The 15,672-nt window shown below is 37.9% G+C and overlaps 1 protein-coding gene across 4 annotated transcripts in view; it reads left to right on the top strand.

Moving 5' to 3' along the window:
• The window catches only part of L3MBTL4 (L3MBTL histone methyl-lysine binding protein 4), a 446,630-nt gene that overhangs the window by 188,134 nt on the left and 242,824 nt on the right, over positions 1 to 15,672 (top strand). For all 4 annotated transcript variants that reach the window (XM_072734933.1, XM_072734932.1, XM_072734931.1 and 1 more), the window contains 2 exons: positions 9,140 to 9,225; positions 11,726 to 11,836. In XM_072734933.1, coding sequence (XP_072591034.1) covers positions 9,140 to 9,225; positions 11,726 to 11,836 — 197 coding nt within the window. The remainder of the gene's footprint in view (positions 1 to 9,139; positions 9,226 to 11,725; positions 11,837 to 15,672) is intronic.

The raw sequence follows: 15,672 nt of genomic DNA on the forward strand, positions 1-15,672 counted from the left end.
TGAAAGTATGACATTTGAGTAACAACTTAAAGGAGGTGAGGTGGGCAGTTGGGAGGGTAGTTGGGGAAAAAACTTCCCTGGAAAAGAACAGCAAGTGCAAGGTCTGAGGAGGGAGACGTTGGCTGTGTCCTAGTTGGAGCAGGAGCAGAACAAAAGGGAGATGAGGTCAGAGTGGTAAGGGATGGCATGTCCTCGAGTGATGTAAGTAGCCCTTGGGATGACATGATTGAGGTATGTTTCCACTTATGTCTAAACTTGGCTTGACCTTAATTTTCTCTGTTTTTGTGTCCTACCCCATATGCGTATCCTCTTTCTGGACTTCTTCTTGACCATCAATTGTTTTAAACTCAAAGCACTGGGATTGACCTCTGCTTAGCAGCTTTTCCACACAGGGCTTCCTCTGTTGCCTTCTGGGTTTTTATTTTTTATTTATTTTTTATTTTTTTATTTTTTAAATTTTTTAAAAAAAATTTTTATTGGAGTTCAATTTGCCAACATATAGCATAACACCCAGTGCTCACCCTGCCTAGTGCCCCCCTCATTGCCCATCACTCAGTCACCCCAACCCCCTGCCCACTTCCCCTTCCACTACCCCTTGTTCATTTCCCAGAGTTAGGTGTCTCTCATGTTTTGTCACCCTCACTGATACTCTGTTGATAGCGAATTTTATCTTACCCAAATAGTCTCACTGCTTCTCCTAGAGCAGTTCTCAACAGTTTAGAGAGGCCCCTCCTCACTGAGGGCACAAGCTCTTCTGCTCTAACCACACCTCTTCCTTCCTCTGGCTGTCATCTGGTTGTCTTCTAGTTATTTGCTAATGTTAATTGAAGATATTTGTCATCTGGGTCGTCTTCTTCTCTAGAGAACACCTTGGGGGAACTCCAGGGGCTGCCTGGCAGGTGCCCTGCTTTGTAAGTTCCTTGATCCCAATATCCGACACATTTCCCTTGTTTGGTCACCCAGATGGGCCCACAGCCACAGTGTGGACCTCATCTTCCCTCAGCATTTTCCCACCTCTGAAGTGTTAATCTTTCAATAATGTGGGATGAGGTGGGTTGTGAATAAATGCATATACATTTCAGGCCTGCCTTCAGCCATGTTCCTGCTCTCACACTTGCCATACCACATCATGGCCTCCAGGAGGAGCTCACACTCACAGGCCTGAAGCCTTGGAGGATGGATGGTGCCTTGGACGCTGGAGCTCTGGATTATAGTACCAGGGGGAAGCAGTGGTTATGTGGGTAATGAAGTTAGACATAATTGTTCAAATCCCATTTCTTCCACTTACTAACTGCATAACACTGAGCAAGCTGCTCATGTTCTCTGAGCCTCACTTACAAAGTGAAGATGAAAGGCACACCCCATAGCATATGTGAGGAATAAATGACTTACTGCAAATGGAGTACTCAGTAGAAAGGCTACTGATAAAGGGAAACTAGTAAGATGTTGCTTTCTTTGAGACAAGGGAAGAGGTTAAAGGCTATTGTTCCATGGGGTGGTCTCATATATTTCTTGAAACAAGAAGGAATTTAAACTTTTGAAAAACTTCTGTCTCTTGTGTGGAATCAGAAAAGACCCCAAATAACCAGGGGAATATTGAAAAAGAAAACCAGAGCCGGGGGCATCACAATGCCAGATTTCAGGAACGGGCTTAAGGACCCCATCAAAAGGTGCAGGGTTTCAGACTGGATGAAAAAGCAGGACCCATCTATTTGCTGTCTACAAGAGACTCATTTTAGACAGAAGGACACCTACAGCCTGAAAATAAAAGGTTGGAGAACCATTTACCATGCAAATGGTCCTCAAAAGAAAGCAGGGGTAGCCATCCTCATATCAGATAAACTAAAATTTACCCCAAAGACTGTAGTGAAAGATGAAGAGGGACACTATATCACACTTAAAGGATCTATCCAACAAGAGGACTTAACAATCCTCAATATATATGCTCCGAATGTGGGAGCTGCCAATTATATCAATCAATTAATAACCAAAGTTAAGACATACTTAGATAATAATACACTTACACTTGGTGACTTCAATCTAGCACTTTCTACACTCGATAGGTCTTCTAAACAAAACATCTCCAAAGCAATGAGAGCTTTAATTGATACACTGGACCAGATGGATTTCACAGATAATCTACAGAACTTGGCATCCAAACTCAACTGAATACACATTCTTCTCAAGTGCACATGGAACTTTCTCCAGAATAGACCACATACTGGGTCACAAATCGGGTCTGAACCGATACCAAAAGATTGGGATCGTCCCCTGCATATTCTCAGACAATAATGCCTTGAAATTAGAACTAAATCACAACAAGAAGTTTGGAAGGGCTTCAAACACGTGGAGGTTAAGGACCATCCTGCTAAAAGATGAAAGGCTCAACCAGGAAATTAAGGAAGAATTAAAAAGATTCATGGAAACTAATGAGAATGAAGATACAACCATTCAAAATCTTTGGGATGCAGCAAAAGCAGTCCTGAGGGGGAAATACATCACAATACAAGCATCCATTCAAAAACCAGAAAGAACTCAAATACAAACGCTAACCTTACACCTAAAAGAGCTAGAGAAAAAACAGCAAATAGATCCTACACCCAGCAGAAGAAGAGAGTTAATAAAGATTCGAGCAGAACTCAACGAAATCGAGACCAGAAGAACTTGGAACAGATCAACAAACCAGGAGTTGGTTCTTTGAAAGAATTAATAAGATAGATAAACCATTAGCCAGCCTTATTAAAAAGAAGAGAGAGAAGACTCAAATTAATAAAATCATGAATGAGAAAGGAGAGATCACTACCAACACCGAGGAAATACAAATGATTTTAAAAACATATTATGAACAGCTATACGCCAATAAATTAGGCAATCATCAGTCATCAACAACCTCCCAAGACACAAAAGTCCAGGGCCAGATGGGTTCCCTGGGGAATTCTATCAAACGTTTAAAGAAGAAACCATACCTATTCTACTAAAGCTGTTCAGACGATAGAAAGAGATGGAGTACTTCCAAATTCGTTCTAAGGTGAGGCCAGCATCACCTTAATTCCAAAACCAGACAAAGTCCCCACCAAAAAGGAGAATTACAGACCAATATCCCTGATGAACATGGATGCAAAAATTCTCAACAAGATACTAGCCAATAGGATCCAACAACACATTAAGAAAATTATTCACCATGACCAAGTAGGATTTATTCCCGGGACACAAGGCTGGTTCAACACTCATAAAACAATCAATGTGATTCATCATATCAGCAAGAGAAAAACCAAGAACCATATGATCCTCTCATTAGATGCAGAGAAAGCATTTGACAAAATACAGCATACATTCCTGATCAAAACTCTTCAGAGTGTAGGGATAGAGGGAACATTCCTCAACATCTTAAAAGCCATCTATGAAAAGCCCACAGCAAATATCATTCTCAATGGGGAAGCACTGGGAGCCTTTCCCCTAAGAACAGGAACAAGACAGGGATGTCCACTCTCACCACTGCTATTCAACATAGTACTGGAAGTCCTCGCCTCAGCAATCAGACAAAAAAAAAAAGACATTAAAAGCATTCAAATTGGCAAAGAAGAAGTCAAACTCTCCCTCTTCACCAATGTGATACTCTACATAGAAAACCCAAAGGCCTCCACCCCAAGAATGCTAGAACTCATACAGCAATTTGGCAGCGTGGCAGGATACAAAATCAATGCCCAGAGTCAGTGGCATTTCTATACACTAACAATAAGACTGAAGAAAGAGAAATTAAGGAGTCAATCCCATTTACAATTGCACCCAAAAGCATAAGATACCTAGGAATAAACCTAACCAAAGAGGTAAAGGATCTATACCCTAAAAACTATAGAACACTTCTGAAAGAAATTGAGGAAGACACAAAGAGATGGAAAAATCTTCCATGCTCATGGATTGGCAGAATTAATATTGTAAAAATGTCAGTGTTACCCAGGGCAATTTACATGTTTAATGCAATCCCTGTCAAAATACCATGGACTTTCTTCAGAGAGTTAGAACAAATTATTTTAAGATTTGTGTGGAATCAGAAAAGACCCCGAATAGCCAGGGGAATTTTAAAAAGGAAAACCATAGCTGGGGGCATCACAATGCCAGATTCCAGGTTGTACTACAAAGCTGTGGTCATCAAGACAGTGTGGTACTGGCACAAAAACAGACACATAGATCAATGGAACAGAATAGAGAATCCAGAAATTGGCCCTCAACTCTGTGGTCAACTAATATTCGACAAAGCAGGAAAGACTATCCACTGGAAAAAGGACAGTCTCTTCAATAAATGGTGCTGGGAAAATTGGACAGCCATGTGCAGAAGAATAAAATTAGACCATTCTCTTACATCAGACACAAAGATAAACTCAAAATGGATGCAAGATCTAAATGTGAGACAAGAATCCATCAAAATCCTAGAGGTGAACACAGGCAACACCCTTTTTTAACGTGGCCACAGCAACTTCTTTCAAGATACAGCTATGAAGGCAAGGGAACAAAAGCAAAAATGAATTGTTGGGACTTAATCAAGATAAAAAGCTGCACAGCAAAAGAAACAGTCAAGAAAACTAAAAGACAACCTACAGAATGGGAGAAGATATTTGCAACTGACTTACCAGATAAAGGACTAGTATCCAAGATCTATAAAGAACTTGTTAAACTCAACAGCAAAGAAACAAAGAGTCCAATCATGAAGAGAAATTTCAGAGGAAGACATAGACATGGCCTACAAGCACATGAGAAAGTGCTCCACATCACTTGCCATCAGGAAAATACAAATCAAAACCACAACGAGATACCACCTCACACCAGTGAGAATGGGGAAAATTAACAAGACAGGAAACAACAAATGTTGGAGAGGATGTGGAGAAAGGGGAACCGTCTTGCACTGTTGCTGGGAATATGAACTAGTACAGCCACTCTGGAAAACTGTGTGAAGTTCCTCAAAGAGTTAAAAATGCATCTACCCTACGACCCAGCAATTGCACTGTTGGGGATTTACCCCAAAGATACAGATACAGTGAGACGCTGGAACACCTGCACCCCAATGTTTATAGCAGCAATGTCCACAATAGCCAAACTTTGGAAGGAGCCTCGGTGTCCATTGAAAGATGAATGGATAAAGAAGATGCGGTTTATGTATACAATGGAATATTACTCAGCCATTATAAACAACAAATACCCACCATTTGCTTCAACGTGGATGGAACTGGAGGGTATTATGCTGAGTGAAGTAAGTCAATCGCAGAAGGATAAACATTATATGGTCTTATTCAGTTGCGGAATATAAAAAATAGTGAAAGGGAATAAAGGGCAAAGGAGAGAAAATGAGTGGGAAATATTAGTGAGGGTAACAAAACATGAGAGATACCTAACTCTGGGAAACGAACAAGGGGTAGTGGAAAGGGAGGCAGGTGGGAGGTTGGGGTGACTGGGTGACGGGCACTGAGGGGGGCACTTGACGGGATGAGCACTAGGTGTTATGCTATATGTTGGCATATTTAACTCCAATAAAAAATATAAAAAAAAAAAAGAAAAGAAAAGCTTCTGTCTCATTGTCAGACAGTTGTGTCATCGCATCTGGCTCTTGCCCCTTCCTCTGTTGCCTCACCTCTACCTTCCCCAAACTCCAAGGAGAGCAAGACTTCAGGAGGAGGACCTGGGGACCAAGTGGCTTTTGCAATCCTCCCTAGGCAATGAGACATTCTTCTTTTCTTGGGCTCATTGAACAGGGAACATGTACATAATACATGTTTTCCTTTTTTGTACATACATAATGCATTTCTAGAGAGTGCTGTAGATGCAGTTATTGCTTCAGAAACATCTAAAAATAGTCACAGCCTTTTTTTTTCACTTATTGATCCCCAAAAGAGCAAAAAAGATTATTTCTTTTGTAGCAGCTTGCCAAATTTCTTTAGGACCTGGAGCAGCACTAATTGCTTCCTGTCTTGGTCACGGCATGTTCATTCCTCAACCCACCACACGCTGCTTTCCTTAGTTATCATTCCAGGAAATCTGCTGCTTGGGTCCCTGGTAAGAAACCTAGAGCAGACAAGAGGGGACCCTAGTGCTGAAGGGGCAAGATGTGAGCATATTCAGAACCTATGCAGAAATGTGGAAATCCAAAATACAAGGAACGAACTTGGACAGTTATTAAAAATATGACATACAAAAATAAATGAAATGCAGAAATAATTATTGAAACAGAAGGTATGTAGCACAACTCATATAGACAAGGACAAAAGCAAAGGAAACTCTGAGAGAGCTTTTTTTTAAAAAAAAATCCAGCTAAAAACATGCTTACAGAAGTTAGATAAAGCAAACTGGTTAGGAAAGTAAACGTGAATGGTTTTCAAAATCCATTTAGAAGATATTTAAAATAGATACACCTAAAAAAAATAGATACACCTGAAACAAAATAATTTAAAAATAAAAAAGATGGGAAAATTTTATCAAGAAAACAAACAGAAAATAGCAGGATGACACATAATTTAATTTTTAGTAAAAAGAATTTTTAAAAAAGATTTTATTTATTCATGAGAGACACACAGAGAGAGGCAGAGACACAGGCAGAGGGAGAAACAGGCTCCATGCAGGGAACCTGATGTGGGACTCGATCCTGGGTCTCCAGGATCACGCCCTGGGCTGAAGGCCGCGCTAAACCGCTGAGCCACCGGGGCTGCTCAAAAAGAAGAATTTGATGCAAAGTGCAGTCAAGGTGTCCAAAGGGACATTTTTTTCTATGTTAAATAAAAAGTGCAGTTACTAGTGAACATTACATGTGCTGCTCTGTGCTGAGTAACGTCAAAATACGAAGCAAAATACCCCTTGATTCAGCAGTTTTACGCCTGGATGCATTCCAAAAGAAGTGTTTATTTCTGGTCACTAAAGAGAATGTACTAGAATGTTTGTAGCAGCACTTTCCATAGTAGCTCCCAAATCAAAACTACCCAAATGACCATCACCAGTAGAATGGGTAAAGAATGGAGAAACCTTCACCCAATGGACATCTCTACAGTAGTGAAAATGAATGTTATGCATACAGCAATCTACATGAACCTCATAGTCGAAGTCCTGAGCAAAAGCTGTCCACCGCAAATGAGCACATGCTGTATGATTCCATTTATACAAAGGAAAAAATGGAACAAACAGATAAAGACTCCTAACTCTGGGAAACGAACTAGGGATGGTGAAAGGGGATGAGGGGGGGTGGGGGTGAATAGGTCAAGGGCACTGAGCCGGGCACTTGATGGGATGAGCACTGGGTGTTATTTTGTATGTTGGCAAATTGAACACCAATAAAAAATAAATTTATTAGTAAAAAATAAAGAGAAAATAATAATAATAAAAAAACAGAGCTAATCTGAGAGGATGAGAGTTTCTCTTTGCAGAGAGGGGCCAGTTGCTAGAAGGGAGCACAATGGGGAGGGGGTGTTCTGTGTTCTGGTTACATGGCTATGCTAATTTTGTGAATAATATTCAGGCTGCTTACTTGACTTGTATATTTTTCTTTAAATATATTTTGTTTTAGTAAAAAAAGGTAAAAAAATATACTTAGTAAATCTATTTTAGTAAAACTATGTATTTTTTATTTTAGTAAAAAATTTGTTTTAGTTTTTTCTTCATATTTAGTTTAAAAATCAAGAAAAAAATTATCAGAGAGACTAGAAAACTGTACAGAAAAACTGTTTTAGGGATGCCTGGGTGGCTCAGCAGTTAAGCATCTGCCTTTGGCTAAGGGCGTGATCCTGGGGTCCCGGGATTGAGTTCTGCATCGGGCTTCCTCATGGAGCCTGCTTCTTCCTCTGCCCATGTCTCTGCCTCTCTCTCTGTGTCTCTCATGAATAAATAAATAAAATCTTTTAAAAAAAACATTTTAGAGATTTTAGCATATTGCTTCAATAAAATTTTACTTAAATAAATAGATTTTTTAATAATACAGCTCTTTACATTGAATTAATGCATAACTGATTATACCTTAAAACATATATGTATGTGTTATGTATATACTTAAAAAATATTTAACTGTTGTTCCTATATTAGACCAATAAGAATTCCTAAAGTCCCCAAACAGGAATTGTATAAACCATGTGACATTCTGAAACTGTCATGTGATAAACTAGATACTATTATTCATATTTTAAACAACTACAAAAATTAACTATTTGAGATATCTCTGAAATAAATATTTGGCCAGTGACTAAATGAAGGTGACAGTTACAGATTGTAATAATAATGAATAATTATTTTTGAGAAAATAAAAATGAGAAAAATAAGTATGTCATGAAAGTTTTTCCAGGTGTTTAAAGCTATATTCAGTTCATAGTCTTGAATGCTTCTATTACTTAAAAAATGAAAATAAATCAGTTTTCTTTATAATTCAATTTGAAAAGTAAAAACAAACCTAGTGGAAATAGGAGTAAAGAAGTAATAAGAATAAAAGCGGCAAATGAAATAATTAGAAGAGATAAAATAAAACAGTAGAGCTGGTGGATAAATCTAGGTACTTATTCCTTTAAAGGAAAAAGAAAACAGCACAATAATAGGTAATGTAATATAATTATGAATAAAATAAAAAAATAAAGAGAAATAAGGAACTCTATTAGAAATTTTTTAAAAAGAGTGCTTTATGCCATATTATACCCATATGTATATTTTAATTGCAATTGTAAATGGCAAACCTGGGAAATTGCAATTACAGAGATGTAATTAAGAGAATAAAACCCTAATAGATGCAGTTGTATGGGAGGAGTTATAAAGATTAACGAGTTCATGGTCTGAGGTCAGACAGTGATTGTTTTTTGTTGTTGTTGTTTTTTGTTTTTTGTTTGAAAACTTCTGGGTATAACCTGTCTCTGCCCAGTGTGCAGAGCACTATTTTACCTTGGCCAGCATACTTAACCTTGTTTATTGAATGAATGAACCAGTGAATGAGTGCTCTTTTGCTTTAGTGGGGATCACATAGCCCTCTCAGAGGTTAGTAAAAAGTTCGGTAATGTATGTGAAATTCTTACCATAGGGGCTATTAAATAGTGAGCATTCAGTTCACAGTGGGTCAGGTGTCTTAAAGTACATGGGAATCTAAAGGTCAATGAGTAATCTTTTGATATGTATGTATATTTTTCAGGTTATCCTGATCCAGAAAATTTTTCCTGGACAGAATATCTGGAAGCTACTCAAACTAATGCTGTTCCTGCCAAAGTTTTTAAAATGGTAAGTTTGTGTCTGAATACCCTCTCAACTTTAAACAATGTACATGTTGACTTCATTGGCAGTTTTAAATTATTCGGATTTTTTCTTTTCAAAGTCAAGTGTTATTTCCTAACCAATTTGCCTTGTTTTCATTTAAAACTACAAAGGAGGTGACTCTCCCCACACAAAGGTAATGATGGTCTCCCTACTTGAAAAGCACAGTAGGGACACCTGGGTGGCTCAGTGGTTGAGCATCTGCCTTTGGCCTAGGGGTGATCCTGGAGTCCTGGGATCGAGTCCCACATCGGGCTTCTTGCATGGAGCCTGCTTCTCCCTCTGCCTTTGTCTCTCCCTCTCTCTCAATCTGTGTCACTCATGAATAAATAAATAAAATCTAAAGAAAGAAAGAAAGAAAAGCACAGTAGCCCATGCTAGCACAGCTGAAGACACTGCATCAACTTCAGATAATAGTAGAGTCCTTCACTTCTGCTTGTATTCGTCCATCACGTGGGAACTCTCAGCTTTCGCAGTCTCGGGGTCTGTTTGAATGTCTTTAACGCCCTATTAGAATAGGTGAATCTCGTGTAGCCTGTGTGTGTTCCAGTTTTATCCATCTTGAGGCAAACACTGCCTTTAGCATTTGTTAGAACACCAATTTTTATGTTCAAATTTGTACTTACACATTTATTCCAGGTTGAACTGAGCATAAATGATTTAGTAAAAGATGGTGCATTGATAGGATAGTTGGAGATATTTATGTTCTAAAATGGTTTTCAAATTGTTTCCTTTCAACTTGTGTGTTCCAGGCTTCCTGACTCATGTTTAATCAGAATTTTATATAGTGAGCTTCCACATATGATTCCATTTATAGAAACTTTTCTAGGGATCAAAAGAGATTTGAAACAAAATGCTATTTCATTTTTTTAAAGTTGATTATATAAGGATTTGGTAAATAAGTGTAATCAAATTAAGAAGGCTAGAAGTCCTGGAGTGCTTGAAAGGGCTTTAAGAATTGCAAAAACTCAGTAAGCAAAATACCAGCTGCTTGTATTATCTTTTTCTTTTTGTTTCTGTCAAAACTCATTGTAATTTTCCAAGAAGAAAATTACAGGAAAATAAAATTATGATTTAGTTAAAAAGGCAACTTCCAGGCTCTTACATGGGATTATTATGGATTCACCTCAAGCTATATATCTTTGGCATCTGCAATATGAAACTGTACCTTTGTTATTGAACAGTGACCTTGGGGAGAGCAGAAAAATTTTCAAGCATCAGAGACCTAATTATAGTCAGTGTACTCCATTTAGTAAATGTAATAATGCATTTTGGAAGAAAATATGCTTCCACAAAAGCTGGAGAGAAACAAGCCCGGTATTGGAGAAAGATTTAACTGTGTATTATTCACATATCATGAGGATTTTATTTTCCAATTACAATTTCTAGACTTGAGAATTCAGTACACTTTTGTTTTCAATAAAGTCAGTTGAATACTTTTATGTGTAATAGCTTTCAAAGTTAAACTTTTTGCCAATCTACGAACACTGTTGGACTTGTCTTTTGACTTTGATTTTTGGTATTTAAATTTCCTTGGTGTCAATTATTTTGTAAGTCCTGGTATATTTTTTCCCATTTGGTTTGTGTGTGTGTGTGTGTGTGTGTGTGTGTGTGTGTGTGTTTCTGGGTGTCCATCATTATAGACTCTCGGCTCCTAGCATTTAAAAACTTGGAAGAAAGCTTAAATTAATACAATTTTTAACATGCTTACATTACAGATAAGTAACAAAAGCACAGGTTATGGCTTTAAATTACACTATGGTATGATTTTAAAACAGTTTAGCTGTGATAGTCATACAGCTTTTATCTATTTTAAAATTTAGATTTATAAAGGATTATGCTTATCCTTTCTAACTTTTTAGTAAATAATTTTGTGTTCTAGGTCCTATACTCCAAAACTGGGCAGCAAGAATAGTCAACAGTTTCTTAATTTATAAAGTTAATTTCAGAAAAAAATCCAAACAGATATATAAACTGTTAATAAATTAGAACTTTTCCTGAATCTGGTGATTATTAGTGAATTCATGATTTAATCTCTCTTTTTTTTATTTTTTTATTTTTTTTTATTTATGATAGTCACAGAGAGAGAGAGAGAATGGCAGAGACACAGGCAGAGGGAGAAGCAGGCTCCATGCACCGGGAGCCGGATGTGGGATTTGATCCCAGGTCTCCAGGATCGCGCCCTGGGCCAAAGGCAGGCGCCAAACCTCTGCGCCACCCAGGGATCCCCGATTTAATCTCTTTTTAGCTATCTTGAAAATGACCAGAAAATTCTTTCTCCTCTCACAGGTTTTATGAAACTGGGTAAAATAATATGTTTAATAAACCTTATGTGCCCTTAAACCTAAATTCCACTTATATTAATACAAGGTCTGAATGCAAAGTCAGAACAGTTGCACTTTAGAAAACATGCGTGTCATTTCTGAGCCACTGGGTTTTGCAGACTTTTGTTCTTGTGATGTTTCAGCGGCCGCCCCATGGTTTTCTGCCCAGCATGAGACTCGAAGCGGTGGACAGACGGAACCCCAGGCTAATTCGCGTGGCTACGGTCATAGATGTGGATGACCAGCGAGTAAAGGTACTTCCGTACTTCGAGGAGGGCGCTGCTGCACAGGTGCAGGCCTGCCCCTCCAGCGAGGCTCTGGTTTTTTGGCACAGGGGGAGGAGAAAACTTGCACTAACAGCGTGTAGAGATTGCCAGCTGACGCCTACTTGGCATGGACAATCCTGGATTGGATACAACTAATTCTGAGAGGGATTCTAACATGCTCTTTTACGGATTTGCTATTTAGACATTATACGTTTTTTCCTTTTTCTTTTTTTCCCAAAGCTTCCTTTTATTGCTATTATCAGCTTTTTTGGAAATAGTCATTAAACACCTTAACAAGAACAAGTAAGTCTTTGTTTTCTACTGTTCTTTGTTCGATCAAAGAAAAAGGAATAAAAGGACTTCAGTCATGTAGCTGAAACAAAAATGCAGATTTTGAAGTTAATATTTTATGAACAGATCTCTATACTGTCCTTATTGTGAAACCTATTTTTTTAAATGCACACATCTTCAAACTGAAATTTTCTTAAAATGGGAGCTTTTCATTTTTTTAGAGGAAGCTAAAAGTTGTGGTATTCAGTAAATCTACACCATATGACAGTTTAAAATTATTTTCCACCCACAGTTTATTTCATACTCATAAAAAATTTCAAGTCAACTACTTTTAATAGGCACTATCAAGATGCGTTTAAGTTTGATATAGTTTGCTCTGATTTAAAACAAATCTTTTTTGCAATGTGTTTTACTTGAAAACCATTTCTATTTCATCTCTTAAAGAATAATCAGTACATCTATTTAAGTAAAATTTAGAGATGTTTATTTCACTGTAGATTATCAAGAATTAGCTGTTTCTTTTATTCTGACAAATGAAAATAATTATGCCAAACACTATTCAGTACTAATACATTGTAGGTATTTTCTCCCATTATCTTGTTCTTAATGTTTTATTTTAAATTGAATTTTAAGCATATTGCTCAAATTCTTACTTATCTGTGGCTCTTGACTGCTTACTCTTATAGCACTTACTCTGGGAATAACTTTTGGATATCATAATTATTTTATAAATTCAGGAGTATTTTTTAAAAGATTTTACTTACTTATTTGAGAGAGTGCAAGAGAGGGAAGGGAGAAGCAGCTCCACGTGAGGCTCAATCCCACAACCCTGAGATCATGACCTGAGCTGAGACCAACAGTTGAAAGCTTAACCAACTGAGCCACCCAGGACCCCCAAACTTCAGAAATATTTTGTCACTGAAAATCAGTCTCAGGTCTTTTTCTCTGAATTCTCATTTAACTTTCATTATAAAATTACTGCATTTGTAGGAATAATTCAATCTTAATAGTACATCAAATCTTACTTAGAATTTTAATTGACAGATTTTCTTGTGATTCATAATATACATACTGTGTTACCCATTGAATGTATTCGCCGGCTTATTTATGTGATCATATTGGGTTAACACATTACCTTGAAATATTTGAAAAACTAGTTCCTAAAGTGAATTTGGTGTATTTCTTACTTACTATCTCAACATTGATCCATTTAAATCTCTGAGAATTTAGTTGATCCTTCCAATGAAATATTTCATGTATCTTCTCCTTCTCCTTTCTCTTTCATGGTAATTGCCTTGTCCTTTACTATAAGGAAAGAGTTGGAAAGTGGTTGGTCTCTCTGACAGGATTAGAACCTGGAGTGTTATTTCTGTGTGCAAATTGGAAGTACCTTTAGGATTTTAGGAAGAAATTAAGATGTGTTTACACAGCTGATGCTCTCTACCCTGTGATATGGTGCTTTATAAGATGTGAAATGAATTGCTTCCACATACCATTCAGTATCTTGAAATGTATCAATCCTGAAATGGACATAAATGTCTTAGGGCTTGTGGCACACTTTGGGTCTCACAAACAGTCTCTACCCCCTTGCAGCCCATTCCTGGGATGAACCCTTCTGCCATGTTCTGCACCCTCTCCTAGTCATTGCTGCAGTTGGGTACATGCTTATCCTGTCCCATGAAGTACAAGGGGAAAGAATGTGGGCCAGAAGTTTACAAATAGAAACAAATCACAAAGGAGATTCAGAAGTATGCCTTAAAATTCCATTCAATAGTGTTCCCGAGGAGAAAAAGGCATTGAAAATGTGCGTCAGGTGTTTCCTTCTGAATTCCTGTTTAAGGAAGTTGAAGGGAGTGGGTGAACTGTCTCTGTGATTGAAAATGCAATTGACACTTCCCTGACCTCCTTGTTGTCCAGCACATTTCTCTATTCATTTATTAATGTGCTGACCATATTCTTCTATAGTTCGTTCATTCTTTCTTTTTTCTTACTTTTTCTTTTCCTTCCTTCTCTTCTTTCTTTCCTTCCTTCTCTTCTTTCTTTCTTTCTCTTTCTTTCTTTCTTTCTTTCTTTCTCTTTCTTTCTTTTCTTTTTTTCTTTCTTCTTTCTTTCTCTTTCTCTCTCCCTCCCTTTCCCTCCCTCCTTCCCTCCTTGTCTCCCTCCCTTTCCCTCCCTCCTTCCCTCCTTGTCCCTCTCTTCTTTCTTTCTTTCTTTCTTTCTTTCTTTCTTTCTTTTCTTTCTTTCTTTCCTTGTAATTTCCTCTTTTAAAGTCTATATCCTTCCAAGACTGTTTTTATCATTGACATTGGCACATAATAGGTGCTTAATATATGTGGGAATCAACGAGTGAGTGAACGAGCGAATGGCATTGCATATACTCTGGTATCCTGGTATTTGAGTGTGTGAAATAATTGTGTTAGTCAAAAAATAGTTTTCCCTCATTCTTAATCCCTCTCCTAATTACTCTTCCATTGGAAATCCAGTTCAGCATAATGTATTAGAAAGTGACATAGGATACACTGATCTAGGTTTGAATTTCAGCTCTGACTTATTTAACTGTGTTATTAACTTGGTGGTTACTCAGTATATTTGAACTTCTCCTTATCTGTAAAGTGATGTGGTCAATAATGCCTACTTTGTTGGGTTATTGTGATCACTGAACATTCAGTGAAGTAGCATATATATAATAGCCGAAAATGTGCCTGACTTTCTCTAGCACTTAAGTCCTAGCTGCTGTTATCAGCCAGTACAAATGCTCTGTCCTACTCTCCCTGGGTGCCTTTATTATCTGTGTTGATGAAGAGGCCTCATGGAAATACTTGTAGGTATTGGTAGGTGGGAAAGGAACAAGCTCATGCTCCCTGGTGAATTTGCCTGGAATTCCTCTGGGAGTGCTCGCATCACATGCCATTAGCTGACTGTTGAGAGGAGAGTCAGCCTGTGGGACCAAAAGACCAATATCAAAGATGATGATAATGATGACGATAGCACTTAGTTTTTATCAGATGACCCTCTTATAAGGGCTTTCTATGCATTAGTGTATTCTCACAGTCACCATAGGACACAAGGTGTGATTATTAGACTCATTTTTTTAAATTGAAGTTCGATTTGCCAACATATAGTATAATACCCAGTGCTCACCCCATCAAGTGCTCTCAGTGTCCATCACCCAGTCACCCCATCCCACTGCCCACCTCCCCTTCCACTACCCCTTGTTTGTTACTCAGAGCTGTACAGAAGAATGAAACTACACTCCCAATTTTAAACAGAGGTTTTCAACCTAGAGCTTATAATCTTCCCACTCCTTCTCCTCTTATTGTCATAAATATCCCACTTCCTAATGGGACAGCAGAAGTCTAGAGTGGGGACTGAATTCACTCCTAACCCACCTTACTTTGTCCTTTGTGCTGAGCCCCAATTGCCTGTCTTCCCTAGAGGTTTGTGTGGTAGTGCCAGCACTTCCTGGCAGAGTGCAGTAGATAGGGAAGACTAACTTTTTTTCCTTTATGCCAGTCCTCAGATATGAAGTTGCC

Source organism: Vulpes vulpes, chromosome 13 (genome assembly GCF_048418805.1).
Source record: "Vulpes vulpes isolate BD-2025 chromosome 13, VulVul3, whole genome shotgun sequence".
Taxonomy (NCBI): domain Eukaryota; kingdom Metazoa; phylum Chordata; class Mammalia; order Carnivora; family Canidae; genus Vulpes; species Vulpes vulpes.